The sequence below is a fragment of the Heterocephalus glaber genome, unplaced genomic scaffold (assembly GCF_053883595.1).
Source record: "Heterocephalus glaber isolate CG9 unplaced genomic scaffold, H.glaber_assembly_v1.0 deba00001497, whole genome shotgun sequence".
Lineage (NCBI taxonomy): Eukaryota > Metazoa > Chordata > Mammalia > Rodentia > Bathyergidae > Heterocephalus > Heterocephalus glaber.
Genome location: NW_028258320.1, coordinates 9,450,940 through 9,466,354, shown reverse-complemented (window position 1 = coordinate 9,466,354; position 15,415 = coordinate 9,450,940). Strand labels below are relative to the sequence as shown.

Genomic DNA, 15,415 nt, shown 5'->3' with positions numbered 1-15,415 from the left:
CCTGCTTGGCTGGAGCCAGTTTCAGTGCCCCCTTTAGGCATGGGTTTTCCACTGGCCAAGGGTCCGCCACTTCTTGTATCATAACGGGCCTTGTTATTGTGGCCCCTGCAGACCCTTAAATTTGAGACCCCTGGAATACACACAGGCCATCTTTGTTCTGAGTGCTGGCTCTCCCTACCTTCCTCTGCCTCTGGTTGCCCTTTTGATCATGCCCAAAGGACAAAGCCTGTCTTAGTCACTTTCTTCTTGCTAGGACAAAATACTTGGACAAAGTACCCACAACTTAAAGGAGGAGAGGTTTATTTTGGTTCACGTTTCAGTCCATAGTCCATTGGCTTCAATGCAGGATGGCATGGCAGAGGGCCATGGTGGAGGAGGGCTGCTCACAGCATGCTGAACAGGAAGCAGAGAGTGGAGGTAGGAGCTGGGGAGGGAGATAAAGCCAGGCCTTTCCCCACTGACCTACCGCCTCTGATCAGACCCCACCTCTCAACAGCAAGTCCCATAGTCCAGTCACCTTCTAAACATGTGAGGCTTTGGGGGCCATTTTAGATCTAAACAATAACATTCCATTTCTGGCCCCTCAAACACTCATGTACATTGCTTTATGCAAAATACATTTAGTCCCTCTCTAAGCATTGTCAAAGTCCTAACAGTTCCAGCAGTGCTGAGAAGTCCACGTCCAAAATCTCCTTTAAGACTTAAGAAAAACTCTTAGCTGTGAGTCCCTATAAAAGTTAAAAAGAAAGTTAAACACTGCTGATATACAATGGCACAGGATAAACATTCCCATTCCAAAAGGGAGAAATAGGGGAGTAGAAATGAACGGGACCCAAACAAGACCAAAGCCCAAAGGGCAAACATTAAATCCTGTAATTCCATGTACAAATAGAGGACTACATGCTATGACAAGGGGGATTTGCCACTTGCAAGGCTGGGGCAAGAAACTTGGGAGTTTGAGACTGGCTTGGGAAACATAGTGAGACCCTGTTTCTGAAGTGAAGTGAAATGGGAACCACACTCCCATCCTGGCCATGATCCTCTGCATTTTTTTCAAATGCAGAGAAAGCATTTGAGAAAACCCAACATTCTTTAAAACACTCAAGGATCTAAGAATAGAAGGGAAATTTCTCAGAGGGCATCTATGAAAACCCCCATAGCGGACACTGCTGGTGGGACTATAAAATAATGCAGTCGCTTTGCAAAAGAGCTCAGTGGTTCATCCAAAAGTTAAACACAGTTTTACTTTTTTTTTGTTCAGCAACTTCATTCCTAGCCATATACTTTGGAGAAGTAAAATCATGTGTCCACGCAAGAACCTACACATGACTGATTCATAACAGCATTAGGCATAACAGCAAAAAGTGCCAATAACCTGTCATGTTCTGAGGGATAGATGAATAAAATGTGTTCTGTACACACAGTGGAACGTAACTCAGCCTAAACAGGAATGAAGAACTGATACAGGCTAAGACCCGAATGAACCTTGAGAACATATGCAGGGAAAGAAGCCAAATACAGAAGGCCACGTTTTGCATGGTTTCATTTATAAGTGTCCAGTATAGGCAAGCCCATAATAACAAAGACTCGTGGATTCCAGGGGTGGTGGCACACAACATGGGAAATGACTGCTTAATTGCCCCAGGGTTTCTTCTTGGGTTGATAAAAATGTTTTGGAATTTGTTATGAATGTACTGGTAACCACTGGATTTGTAGTTTTAAATGGCTAAAATTGGGGAAATTGTTTGTTCATTGGAATAGGAATTTTTAAAAAGGGGCTGGGGATACTCCATCCCCAGCACAGGGTTGAGCAGTGGGTGGTTGGAGTGGAGCGTTTAAGGACCCCTGGAGATCACATCAAAAGTGCAGATTGGGCTTCAGTAGATCTGGGAGGGTCCTAAGAACCTGCGTTTGTGACAGGCGTCCAGGTGGTGGCGCTGTTGCTCCTCTCTGGACCCGGCTCCAATGAAAGGCTGTATCCCCTTCCCATTCTGCCCTTACTGCTGGGTTCTGTGGATGAGTCTTGCCCAGTCTGCCCCTATAAAGAAGTAGGCCAGGGCTGGGGATTTAGCTTAGTGGTTCCACCGCGTGCCTCGTAAGCGAAAGGTCCCGAATTCAATCCCCGGTACACACAAAAAAAGGCCAAAACACGGCCAGGGGCGCAGACCTCGGCCCAGAGGGAAATGGGGCTCGGGGAGGGGAGCAGAGGGAGGAGGGCCGTGCAGACACAGGGGACCGGAGGAGGAGTAGCTTTATTTTCACACGAAGGTGGGGAAGGAAGGCGTGGCTCTGTCCTCAGAGGTGTGCTGTCGAAAGAGCCTCACTTCCAGCAGATGGGCTCCCCCGCCTCGGAGCTCAGAAGTGACCTGGAGGAAAGGGGTGGCCCGGCGTGGGCAGCTGGGTGTGGCGAAGGCCCCTCAACCCCGGGAGCCCAGCAGCTTCCTCCTGGCCCCTCCCCAGCCCCCTGGGAGCTGCCATCCAGGGAAAAGGTGCAAGGAGGGAGCAGGGGACAACCCCCACAGGTGCCCACCACGGGATGCCACCTTCCCCGAGGGAGTTCGGGGTGCAACAGGCGGGCGTCCGTGGAAGGGAGACGGAAGGAGACGGGCGGAGAGGGTGTCTCCAGCGAAGGAGGGGCTGGGCGATGCCCCCCTGGGGACAGGCCCAGGGGCTGACCTCCACCCAGACACTCACCATCCCGGAGGAGGTCGGGGGCTGGGCTGAAGGGCCCTGGGGGCAGGTTCCAGGCCAGCTCCTCCAGCAGCCCCAGCAGGCTTTTCACCTGGGTCTCCAGGTGCTCCACGGTCTTCTCCGCCGTCTGCAGCGGGAGGCAGGGCAGAGTGGGGCAAGCTGCCCAGGTGGCAGCAACCTAAGGACCACCGTGTGCACGGGGAGAGGACTCGTGCTGAAGGTCCGGGTCCTCTTCGTTCAACTCTGCCTCTTCCTACCTCCCCAGAGGACGATAACCTGAGGGCTCACCCTCCAAGCCCCTCCCTGTCTGGCACTCAGCGGTTAATCCCCGGCTCTGACGGGAGGATCTCACAAACACCGGTTTTCCTTTGGGCTCCGTGTAGCTGGAGCTCACATTCCTTTTGTTGCCCCGCCCCCTTGTGGTATTACCGCCAAATAGCAGGTCTGGGATTTTGACTTTTAAAATTTTTCTTTATTCAGAGTTTCTAATGGATTTTTTTTTCTAATGGATTTTTTGTGTGATCAGTCTGATGTAACCTATAGGTTCCTCTCAGAATAACTCTTTCAATGCAAAAAATTCTTTTTTTTTTTGGTATCGGGGATCGAACTTGGAACCTTGTGCTTGCGAGGCAGGCGCCAGAACCACTGAGCTAAATCCCCGGCCCCTAAATGCAAAAAATAAAACATGTAGGACTAATAAGGATATCAAATACATTACAACATTATTCAAGTATTAAAAATTTAAATTTTTTTTTTTTTGGTACCGGGGATCAAACACAGGACCTTGTGCTTGAGAGGCAGGCGTGGTGCCACTGAGCTACATCCCTGGCCCTTAAAAATTTAAATTTTGATATTATTTATCAACTGATTAAATAACATGATCTAACATCAGACCTGAAGGGCTGGGGATGTAGCTCTGTGGCACAGCTCCTGCCTGGAGAGCACCAGGCCCTGGGTTCGATTCCTGGTACAAAAAAAAAAAAAAGACATAACATCAGGCTTAACAATTCCTGTCATTCTGACCCAGTGAGGACTGTAAATGACATGATGAGACCGTCATAACAACTATGATGGACTGAAGTCTGCGATTTTTGTCATGGTACTGGTAATACTCTTATGGATTGGAAAGGTACTTTCCAATGAAAGGTTTATAACAGAAATATATAAACCCCCACAAGTTTGTAAACCCCAAGTTTTGAGTAATGGTTGTACCACAAAACATGATGACCAAATTTCCACCTTCCCTATTTTGGAGAGCTGGAAGGCTGGGCATAAGCAAGGCCCCAGGGCGAGCAGAGGGTGTAGGGAGCTGGTCACCTAACAGTCCAGTTAGGGCAAAGGGATGTTTGACACAAAGGGCAGAATCAGCCTGAATCTCCTGACGTTCCAAAGTAGGGTGGTATTGGTGCCCCAGAAATTCACCAGCCTGGCGGGTGGTCCTAAAGATTCCTGTCCCCCTCCCAGCCCCATTTCACCCTTCTTACCTCCTCCATGACATCTAACTGGCCTTGGACAGCCTCAAGTCTGTCACAGCCTGTGCTCCAAGTTGGGTCTCCTTGGGAGGCACTGAGGGGCTCAGCAGCTGTGGGGAAATGAGTCTTATCAGTGTGGTGCCCCCAGTTTCCCTTTAGCTCAGAGACTCCGGCAAAACCCTGGAAGTAAGTGAGGTGGGTCCTAACATAGCCACAAGGCCAGCAGCAAGCCAGTGAGTGGGTGTGGCCATCCCAGTCATGCACTTGACTCTGTGGCCACAGTCACCTAAAGAGTTGGGGGCTTCACCCATGAGGCAATGCTTGGGCTGGGTGAAGTCAGGAAAGGAGAGGCTTCTACCCAGGAGAGATGGAGAGGGAGGAAATCTCAGGCTCCTCTGGCAAATGCTCCCGGAAGTGCGGAGTGGCTGAAAGTTTCAGGTGGTGGCAGATGGAACAGGGAGCAGGGATCGTGAAAACAAGCCAAAGGGTATAACTGTATTTCCAGCCCTTAATCAACCAATTACAGTGTTTGGAGGTTTATTTTAGCAGATGAATGTTTTGAGTTTTTAAATACAGAGAATTGGTTGGAGTCATCTGTCCTTGGAGGCAAGAAGTTGCTGCAGTAATCAGGGCAAGAAGAGATGATCACAGACAGCAGTGAGAGGAAGAGAGGGGAAGAAAATGAGTGGGGATGTGATAGCCATAGCATTGACATTGGTCACACTGGCACTGATGAGTGTTAGCGTGCACAATAAGCAAGCATGTTAATTTAACTACCTACCCAACAGCCTATCTTTATCACCTGTTTACACACAGGGAAATTGATACATAGAAGCATTGAAAGTATATGCAGCACAATGAGCCTATGTGAGGACAGAATATCAGATACAGAAGACAGGATTGTGGTTAGCAATCATGAAAAGAAAGATTTCTTAAAAATCCCAAGGGACCACAAAAAATCAGCCCAACATCTGCTAGATGACACAAAGAAGAACAGAAGATTGATTGGAGTCAATGAAAAAGCAGGAGATAGTGCAAATGACATTTAAAAAAACCTGTTCACAGAAGTAATGGCAGAAAACTTCCCAAGCAGGGAAAAAGAATTTCACATACAGACAAGTGAGGCATATAGAACTCCATTAGGGGGCTGGGAATTAGCTCAGTTGCACTGCACCTCCCTCACAAGCACAAGGTCCTGAGTTTGATTCCCACTGCCAGAAAAAAAAAAAAGAACTCCATTAGCCACGATAAAAAAAAAAAACTACACTAGGCATACAACAGTCAAGATTCCAGAAATTCAACACAAGAACAGAATATTAAAAGCTATTAGATGGGCCAGGGATTTAGCTCAGTGGCACTGCACCTGCCTGGCAAGCACAAGGTCCCAAGTTCCATTCCTGGCTCTGAAAAAAAACAAAAGCCGTTAGAGAAAAGAAACAAATCACCTATAAAGGAAAGTCCATCAGAATCACAGCAGACTTCTTAGTATAAACTCTCAAGTCAAAAAGAGCTTGAAGTATTTCAAGGCCTAATAGAAGACAACCTCCAACCCAGATTGATGTACCTTGCAAAATTATCTTTCAAAACTGATGGAGAAATAGATACTTCCATGACAAAGAATACCGGAGGAAATTCATGAACACCAAAACAGCAATCTCCTGAAGAACATCCTAGAAAAAGAGATAAAGACGACAACTCCACAAACCCCAACAGAATGAACCCACCAAGCAAGGCAAATAATTCAATAGAGGATAAAAGGGAGCCATGAAAACAACATGGCAAGGATAAGCCAATAATATGTTATAACTATCAGTGTTAATGTTCTCAATTTATCAATCCAAAGAGACAGACTGTCAGAATGAATCAAGAACCAAGACCCAACAATATGCTGCATATAAGAAACATTTAATTCAAAAAGAAGTTCATAGACTGAAAGTCAAAGGGTGGAAAACAATAGCCCATGTGACAGGAAGTTGGAGAAAAGCAGGGGTAGCTATTCTATTTGCAGACCAAGTGGATTTCCAACCAACACTGCTGAAGAGAGACAAAGAAGGTCACTACATCTTTGTAAAGGGAAAAATCCAAGAGGAAGAGATAACAGTCATAAATATATACGCACCAAATACCAGTGCACCCAACTATATAAAACAAATACTAATGGACATGAAAAACCAAATAAACACTAATACAGTTGTAATGGAGGACCTCAATATCCCACTTTCACAAATAGCCAGATCAACTAGACAAAAAAACTCTTGAAAGATTAAATAAAATTGACAAACTCTTAGCAACCTTATCAAAAAAGGAAAGACTCAAACCCATGCAATTAGGAATGAAAAGGGTGAAATCACAACAGATCTGCAGAGATCCAGAAGATCAATACTTCCTTTGAGTACCTGTATTCTAATAAGATGGAAAACATGGAGGAAATGGACAGATTCCTAGATACATATGAATTACCAAAGCTGAATCAAGAAGATATAAAAATTCTAAATAAACCAGTATCAGTCAATGAAATTGAAGATTAATTAAAAACCTACCAACAAAGAAAAGCCCAGGCCCTGATGGATTCACTGCTGAATTCTACAAGAAATTTAGAGAACACTTAATACCGCTACTTCTCAAACTCTTTAATGAAATTGAAAGGGATGCAATACTCCCAAATTTATTCCTAGAGGTAAGCATTAGCCTGATTCCAAAACCAGAGAAGGATCCAACTGAATAAGAACTATAGGCCAATCTCCTCTATTGAACACAGACACAAAAATTCTCAACAAGATACTGGCAAACAATAAAGAAGGATGAGCTTGAGACATTTCTAGCTAAATGGATGTACATTGAAACCATACTCTTAAGATAAATTAGGCACACATGTTTAAATACTGTATGGTTTCTCTGGTGTGAGAAAGTGAGAGTGTAAATAAGGACCGAAGTGTATAATAGATCTTGGGAAATGGGAAGAATATGTCCAAATGAGAAGGGGACCAAGGGAGGGGGAGGGGGAGAGAATAGAAGGGGAAAAATGGAAACAAAGCTTTTGTAAATAAGGAGGGGATGAGAGGTTGAAGGGAGGGGAAGGGAATGGGAAAAACGAAGCAAGATATATCATGTACAAGTTCCTGTACCAATTAAAAAAAAGACTTGAAAAAAAAAGAGAAAGAAACTCCAGCCAGTGCCACCCAGATCTAGGGTGTAGATTCTATAGGATGAATGGGGCAGGCAAGGTCAGTGGCAGAAACTCAGATGCTGGAAAACTTGCTCCTGACGCTTGGCTAGCAAGGCAGGGAGCTCAGATCACCAGGTCTAGAGAAGCTTACTTTGTCAGCTTATTTTCTTAAGCACCAGAGAAACATGACCATGCTTGTAGTCTGAGGGACAGGAAGGAGACAGGAATGTGTTTCCTGATGATACAACCAAGGAATCCGGGGGTGACCCATGGAAGGAGGAGAGAGGGGAAGCAGTGAAAACAGGGAAAGGTAAGCTTCCTAGAGGGCTCCAAAAATTCCCAGACTTAGGAGAGACCCTTAAGTTTTGAGGAATCCTGGGAGGGGGTTGTTAAAATAATAACCATGGTGACAATATTTATACACAGAAATCAGCAAATGCTTTTATTCTTTGAGAGCCAGTTTATCAGGGTGCATTAGTGGGGAAGTCAGGGAATCGTGAAGGTGGGCTGGCGTCACTGAAAAGTTTGGGGGCACCTGTTGCTTGAGTGTGGCCCGTGAATGTCCCCAGAAGCCCATGGGTCCCACAGTGGTGCTATTGGGAGGTGACGTGGACCTCCCAAGGTTGGGCCTTGTGGGAAGATCTTATGTCACCTGAGGGCACCCTCAAAGGGGACCATGGGACCCTGATCTCTTCTTTTTCTTCTTCCTGGCTGATGAGGTGAGAGGTTTCGTTCCATCTCTGATTCCCATTGGACTGGCACCTCCAAAACCATGAGCCCAGCAACCCTTTTCTCTTTAAATCCAACTGCCTCAGGCATTTCATTATAGTGACAGCAAGATGAGGAATACAGTGCCTTTCATGGAAATCAGTTTGGTTTTAAATTCTCCTTCTCACGATCCCCATCCCCTGAACTTAGAAAACCCACTTCAGAAGACAGTGGAGGGCCGGGGATTTAGCTCAGTGGTTTCACCGCCTGCTGCGCAAGCGCAAGGACCCGAGTTCAATCCCCGGTACCAAAAAACAAACAAACAAAAGACAGTGGAGCCATTATTGAATTGGGTAAGGGGAGGACAATGTTATAACGGCACATTCGCTATAGCTGTAAAAGTGAGTCTTTTAGGGGCTGGGGATTTAGCTCAGTGGTTTCACCGCCTGCTGCGCAAGCGCAAGGACCCGAGTTCGATCCCCAGTACCTAAAAAACAAAACAAAGCAGTGAGTCTTTTAGAGACCCATGCTGAAATATTTACGGCTGAAATGCTATGATATCTTGGATTTACTTCAAAATACTCCAGGCCTGGGGTGGGGGGCGAGGGGAGAGTGGGTAGATAGACCCTGAGGAGTCGGGTGGAGGCAGGGGTTAGACGTTTTCCATGGTAAAAGCCAGCTGTCTGCCGGAGTCGCTGGAGCGGACTGGTGGATTGAGCCTGTGGATGTGGAATGTTGGGGAGATGGAGGAGGGAGCCCCCTTGTGGTTGTCTGGAGAGGCTGCTGCAGGCCTGGAAGTGGCCCCGGTCAAAGGACCCCGGGAATCTGACTCCTTTGTTTTAGTGACACCAGGACGCTCAGCCTGGAGCGGAAAGATTCAGGGCGCCAAGAGGGAGGTGTTGTCCTCACCACAGTGGGCTGTCCTGGGAAGGAGAACGGGGGTCTATCCAGCCCCCTCCCTCTGCCTTTGGCCAAGCTGTTGCCTTCAGCGTCACCTGCCCTCCTGCAGACCCCAGGCTCCTCTTCCCCAGCACGCATTCTCACAGCCCGTGGCAGGATGAGCAACACCGCCCCGCAGCCAGCCGAGTGGGACTCTGCCAGCTGTGGACGCCGCGGGCAACCTGATTCCACTCCTCTCCCTTAGCCTCACCCTGTCCCCTCTGTGTCTGCCTTGAGGTCTGACTTGGCCTCAGGATCCCTCCTGGGAAGAGGCCGGGCAGCACTAATCTCTCACATCTGGACAGGGCCTTGCTCGGTGCGCCGCTGCCCAGGGGTCCGTGAGCTCACCCAGGCCTCTGAGGAGCTCTTCTCACGGAGAAAGCTTGGAGCGCGGCCCCGCCTCTTCCCTCACAGGGCCCCCGTGGCTTTTGGCTCCAATGCTCCCTCACTCACGCATGCGCACACACACAGCTGTCAGGGAGCTCAGCCGAGAGGAGTGGCGAGGCTGGGATGGTTCCTGCCTGAGTGGCCCAGGCTGAGGTCCCAGGGCTCCCTCCTTCCCTCCGCCCTCCTGGCCCTGCCAGCTGGGAACGGACCTCCCCCCCGGGACGCTGGGCTGCTTTCTCTGGCCTGGCTCCTGCCTGGGCCTGATGTGGCCATGGGTGGAGGAGCCCTGCCCACATGTGACAGCTGGCAGCCGGGCAGGACCCAGAGGCCCTGGGAAAGCACCAGGCTGGTTGCCCTGTTCAAGAGATGTGGAGAAGCTACTCAGGAGGCTGAGGCAGGAGGACTGCAAGTTCCAGCCCAGCCTGGGCAACTTAGTGAGACCCTATCTCAAAATAAAATGGAAAGGGCTGGGGATGTAGCTCAGTGGGAAGGCCCTGGGTTCAACCCCCAGTACCCCAGCCCCCTCGCCACACACACACTCAAAGATGTGGCCTGTAGGTTCTGTCCTCTGAGACTTGCCTGCTACTTACAGATCTTTTTCTTCTGAGATTCACACAGTAAAGAAAGCAGCTGCAGCTTGAATGAATTCTGTGTGCTGGGTGATGAACATCTTGGTGGCAATTTTAAAAGGTGTTGAATCATAAGTCATATTATACTTTTACCAGCAATGCTGGCCACTTGGGGGTTAATCATATTTGACCACATTCAGCGTAATAGAATAATAAATTTTACCACATCCAAAACTTGTATAAATATTTGCGATTCATTCCAAACCATCAGTGGTTTTTGAATATTAAAAAAGGTGGCAGGACACTATTTGGAAACCAGTGCAGGAAGAAATCTAATAAATGGAGCTGCCCAGGCTGAAACAGCAGAGGAGCCTGGACTCTGAGAAAAGGTCACATTCCAAGGAACATTTTTACTTTGTTCTGTTGAGGGAGGGATGCGTCCTATTTTCCCTTGTTCTTGGATCAATGTCTAGATCTGGATTTGGGCTTTGTGAATCACCGGGAGCTTACCAATTCTGTTTCTGGTTAAGTTTGTATTTCACTCAGGATACAACTTAAGCTGCCATAACAAAGAACCCCGTCAGTGACACCCGGTCTACTCCTTCCCATGGGTCAGTGCAGAGCTAGACTGGCTGGTGGCCACACTGGTGGGCGGCTCTGCTCCAATCTGGACAGGAGGGAGAATCTTCCTATCTCCATATAGGGGGCTTTCAAACCACTGAATTTGTAATACAGTAAGTCCCCAACTTAAAAACAAGTTCCATTCTGGGAGACTGTTCCTAAGTTGGATTCGTTCCTAAGTCCAACAAAGTGAGTCTTACACACCTTTGACACAAGCCAACAATGTATATTGCTTTGCACTTCCTCGCAGTCCCCTCCATATCACCCCTGCTTTTCCTCTTGCTTCTGGACATTCTGGGCTCTGACTGAGCACTGTACTGCTGCACACTCACACTGTACAGTAAGCACACAGCAGCACAACCGTGACAATGTCTGGCAGACACGTGCACTGCTTCCGCAATTTGCTCACATCTACAAATGTTTGTAATGCAAGGTCCATTTGTATCTGTGAAAGTTCACAACTTAAATGTTCATAAGTCAGGGACTTACTGTATGCTAAAACATTTCAGGGGTATGGTGGTGTACACCTATACTTCCAGCCTTGGGAGGCTGAGGCAGGAAGATTGCCACAAGATGGAGGCCAACCTGGGTGACATAGTGAGTTCAAGGCCAGCTTGGACTGCATAGTAAGACCTTGTCTCAAAACAAACAAAAAAGTTTCTACAGGTAACACAAACCAGTTTGTTTTACTTGATATACAAAGAACTTTTACAGATTAACATGTGTTTGTTGTTTGTTTTGTTTTGTTTTTTTGTGGGGCTTTTGGCTTTTTGAGACAGGGTTTCACTATGTAATTCAGGCTGGCTTTGAACTCACTATGTAGTCTAGGGTGCCCTGGAACTTGCAGCAATCCTCCTGCCTCAGCCGCCCCAGTGCTAGGATTACAGGAGTACACCACCACACCTGGCCACAGATCAATATGAAAAATCTCAACACAGCAATGAAGTCTCAGTTTACAAGAATCTGTAGAAATGACCAAAATACCTTTGAAGAAGTAGTCCAACTTCAGCAGTAATAAAAGAAATGCAAGCTAAAATAATAAAGAGTATGAAGTACCCTTGCAAAGAAAAGATTAGCTGGGAATAGATCAAGTTTTTAGATGTCACCATCAGTTTACAGAAAATACAAAGGGTAGAACAGTTGAGGAACACCAGGGTGAGTGACTTAGCAAAACAAAATGTGAAAATCTTCTCAGGACAAACTTAGCTTCTACAACAAATACATGTGAAGGAGAAAAACAGAAGTGGGGGAGAACATATATTTAAAGAGAGTTAACCAAATGCAATTGTAGGTGACCTTCCTTGGGTCAAAAAATGATGTGTAAAAATGTGACTTAATGAAGGACATGTAATCACAACTGAACATTTGAAGGTGAGGAGTTATGATTAATTTTGGGGGTGTGATAATGGTATTGCAGTTATGGTTATTAAGAGTACTTATATTTTAGAGATGCACATTAATTATTTATAGGCAAGAATATGACACCTGGAATTTCCTTTAAAACAACCCAGGGAGGAACTGGGCATGAACTAACACTTAGAGCAAGGTCCACAGGTACATTGTTGGGTACATTTTACATACTATTATTTTGTATCCAAATACTTTCCTAACCCAAGGAAAGGAAAACTACCCTCCATAAATACATACGACTACTATGTGTCAAATAAAAATGAAAAACAATATTTTTGAAAGGAAAACAATACTTGTCCTCTTCAGTATTTTCCAGAAAGACATCATACCACAGTGATACACGCACACTCATGTTTATAGCTACCCTAGCACAACTCATAATAGCTGAACTTGGAAGCAGCCTATGTGTCCATCAACAGAGGAATGGATAAGAAAATGTGGTATTTATACACAATGGAGTACTACTCTGCCATGAAACCTGAATTGGGAAAATGGATGCACTTTCTCCCCAATTTAAAGAGCAGGAAACAGCCCCAGGACTTAATGGAACAGAGTCAAAGTAGGGGCGCCCTGGGATCAGGGGTGCTCAATCCTCCCATTACTGGCCCTCAAAGGGACAGGGGCTTCTGTCTGAGCGAAGGGGACTTCCGCCCACGTGGGGATAAAGGCCCACCCCTGAGGCCTGAGCTTCTGGCTCACCTGGGCCACGCCCTGGGTTCTACAGGGTGTGGCTTGCAAACGGTACAGCGGTTCGGGGAGCAGAGCCCTGGATGGCGGGCAGGGCATCCGTGAGTACTGCCCTGCGCTGCAGCCCTGTCTCTGCCCTGCAGCCCTGTCTCTGCCCAGTCCCTGGGAAGATCAGCATGGAGACTTCAGGCGGGTCGGATGGCAAAGGGGACAGCGCAGGGCAGCGAGTCCGGCTGTCCCAAGACCCCGATGGCCTCTCCCTCCTGCGGGTCCCCAGCCAGGCCCAGGGCCGCAGGCGGCACGAGCTCTCTGCCACCGGGCAGGAGAAGCGCTGGTCCTCCTCCTGGGGCCCCAGAGCGGGCTGTGCCGCCCTCTGCAGCGGCCTAGGGGCGGGGGCAGCTGGTCCCCAAGGTCCTGCAGGCTGGGGGTCCCCGCCTCTCCTCAGCCCTGAGCTGGCCCTCGCCTCTCTCACCTGCGCTTGCTCCCCTTTGGTCTCTCTTAAGTCTTTCATTTTCCTCAGTAGCCCCCGCCCCTCACCATTTCATTTCTCTTTTCTCAAACTTACTTATTTTGCGGTACTGGGGATTGAACCTAGGGCTTCGCACTGAGCTTCATTCCCAGGCCTTTAAAAAAAATGCTTTTAGTCGGGGATTTAGCTCAGTGGTTTCGATGCCTGCTGCACAAGGGCGAGGACCTGAGTTCGATCCCCGGTACCAAAAAAAAAAAAGCTTTTAAATTTTTGAGACAGAATCTGGCTACCTCTCTAAATTGCCCCAGGCTGGGTTTGCACTTGTGATGCTCCTGTCTCAGCCTCCTAGAATGCTGAGATCACAGACGGCGCCACCACGCCTTTTAAAAAAAATCCTCCATATCCTTCTCCCTCCAAAGCCTCTTTCTGTGTCAACCTCTGCTTTTCTGTTTGCTTCCCTCTCTCTTTTCTCTCTCTGCCCTCTTCTTCCTCTTTCCTCCCGTGCGTTTTCTCTCCACCTCTCCCTTTCTGCCTCTCTTTGCAGGTCCCTGTCCGCCTCTCCATCCCTCTCCCTTCCTCTCTCAGGCTCCCACTCCTCCCTGGCCGCCCGCCGCTCCCGGGTCCCCAGCCCCACTCACCCGCGCGGAGCAGAGCGAGCCCGGCCAGCGCGCAGAGCAGCGGCCGCATGGTATGGGGCGAGCGCGGCGTCTGTCCGGGTGGGCAGGAAACGAGCGCCGGCCCAGCCAAGATTCCTGGGCGGCTCCGAGCTTCCCGGCTGCAGCGAGCCCGCCCCCTCCAGAGGCCCTGCGGCACCCCACGGCCGGCACCCACCCCAGGGACGCCGAGAAAGTTCATCCAGGACCGTCGTGCCAGCCGGGCGCGCGAGGGGACGCGGTGCCAGGCGGGCACTCCTGGGTCTGGGACTCGTGGGAGCCCCGTTTCGCCAATTGGAGCGCAAAGCTCAGAGAGCAGAGCCCCCTCCCGCCCTCCCTCCCACCCTTCCTTCCTCCCTTCCTTCCTTTGTCGGTGTCCCGCACAGGATGACACATCATCTGAAACCCGGGTCCTGGGGCGTGGAAGCTCTTCTCTGTCTACCCACGAGCCAGAAACAGACGCGAAAGGCTTGGTGTCTGCCTCCACAGAAACTTGCTGTTCTGGGAAGAGCTAACAGCTGCTAAAAGACGCTCTCCCTGCCCCTCTCACACACTATTCCACGAGTCTCCTATAGATACAAATGAGCAGGTTAGCTGGCTCAGGTGGACAGGGCTGCAATCCCAGGGCTCAGCAAGAAGGAGGTAGGAGGGTCAGGGTCAGTGGCAAGTTCGAGCCCAGCATGGACCACTTAGCGACTCAGTGAAAAAAGGGCTGAGGATGCAGCTCAGTGCAAAATCCCTGGGGTTGTTAGGCAGTTAAACATTAGCAGGCCTGAGGAAGGAAGGAGGGGTTCTAAAATAGCATGCATTTCCAGTTAATTAAAGAAAGACTTCCAGGTACGATACACTTATAATTGTGTGTTAGGTCTCAGACCTAAAGCAGGTCCCCAGAGCAGTGACATCTTCAGGCTGTGTACTGTGCACATTCCTTCTGATTTCTGGCCACCTGGGCATCTAACTCCAGAGGAAGGCACACTGTGTTCCTGGATGCCACAGCCTGCAGCCTGATATCCGGAAGGGAAATGATCTTTGAAGACCCACCAGCCTTGGGCTGGGATCTGGTTTAAGTTAAGAACTTACCTTTTGTAAGTTTCTTACATGATTAAAGCACCTGAGGTAACACTGACCATCTAAGAAGGACAGGCAGATATTTTGTAATTCCTAAGTAACTTCTAAGTAAAATGGGGATCAGCATTAATCATCTTAATTAGCCCAGTTCCCTGAACCCCAAGAGTAACTCTTGGATTTGGATAAAAATGTATCCAAACTTTCCAGGAGAGGTGGAGCAGGCCTGTAATCCTAGCACTTGGGAGGCTGAGGAAGGAGGATTGCCAGGAGTTTGAGGCCAGATTGGGCTACATAGTGAGTTCAAGCCCAGGCTGAACTACATAGTGGAAGACTGTTTTCCAAAAAAACAAAAGTACCCAAACTCAGACACAGTGTAGAAGACTTTGAGGCACTTCGTGCCTTCTTGATTGAAGGTGCAACACTTTACACTTTACAATGAATTCTGCCTAGACTCCTGCACAGCCTGTGCCTTGACTGAATTCTGTCATCAAGGGCACAAAGAACTGAGGACCAAGGAAGTAAGGGTTTGTCGCTGCAAGGATACCTGGGTTCCACGTGACAGGTTCAATTCGCAC

General features: G+C 48.5%; 1 protein-coding gene across 4 annotated transcripts; it reads right to left on the bottom strand.

Annotated features, from left to right (window-relative positions):
* Positions 1–283: 283 nt before the first annotated feature.
* Positions 284–14,212, bottom strand: Plac9 (placenta associated 9). Of its 4 annotated transcripts, none has more exons than XM_087184660.1 (5): positions 13,758–14,090; positions 4,176–4,273; positions 3,586–3,655; positions 2,695–2,869; positions 1,527–2,366 (listed from the first exon to the last, which is right to left on the bottom strand). In XM_087184660.1, exons 1-5 carry the CDS (start codon positions 13,972–13,974, stop codon positions 2,321–2,323), a joined length of 606 nt encoding a protein of 201 aa, XP_087040786.1. In that variant the 5' UTR covers positions 13,975–14,090; the 3' UTR covers positions 1,527–2,320. The 4 variants fall into 4 exon arrangements, with proteins under 4 accessions (XP_012928191.2, XP_012928192.2, XP_087040786.1 ...); XM_087184661.1 differs by having other exon boundaries at positions 2,695–2,818; positions 13,758–14,089; XM_013072737.3 differs by lacking the exon at positions 3,586–3,655 and having other exon boundaries at positions 284–2,366; positions 13,758–14,212.
* Positions 14,213–15,415: the final 1,203 nt, after the last annotated feature.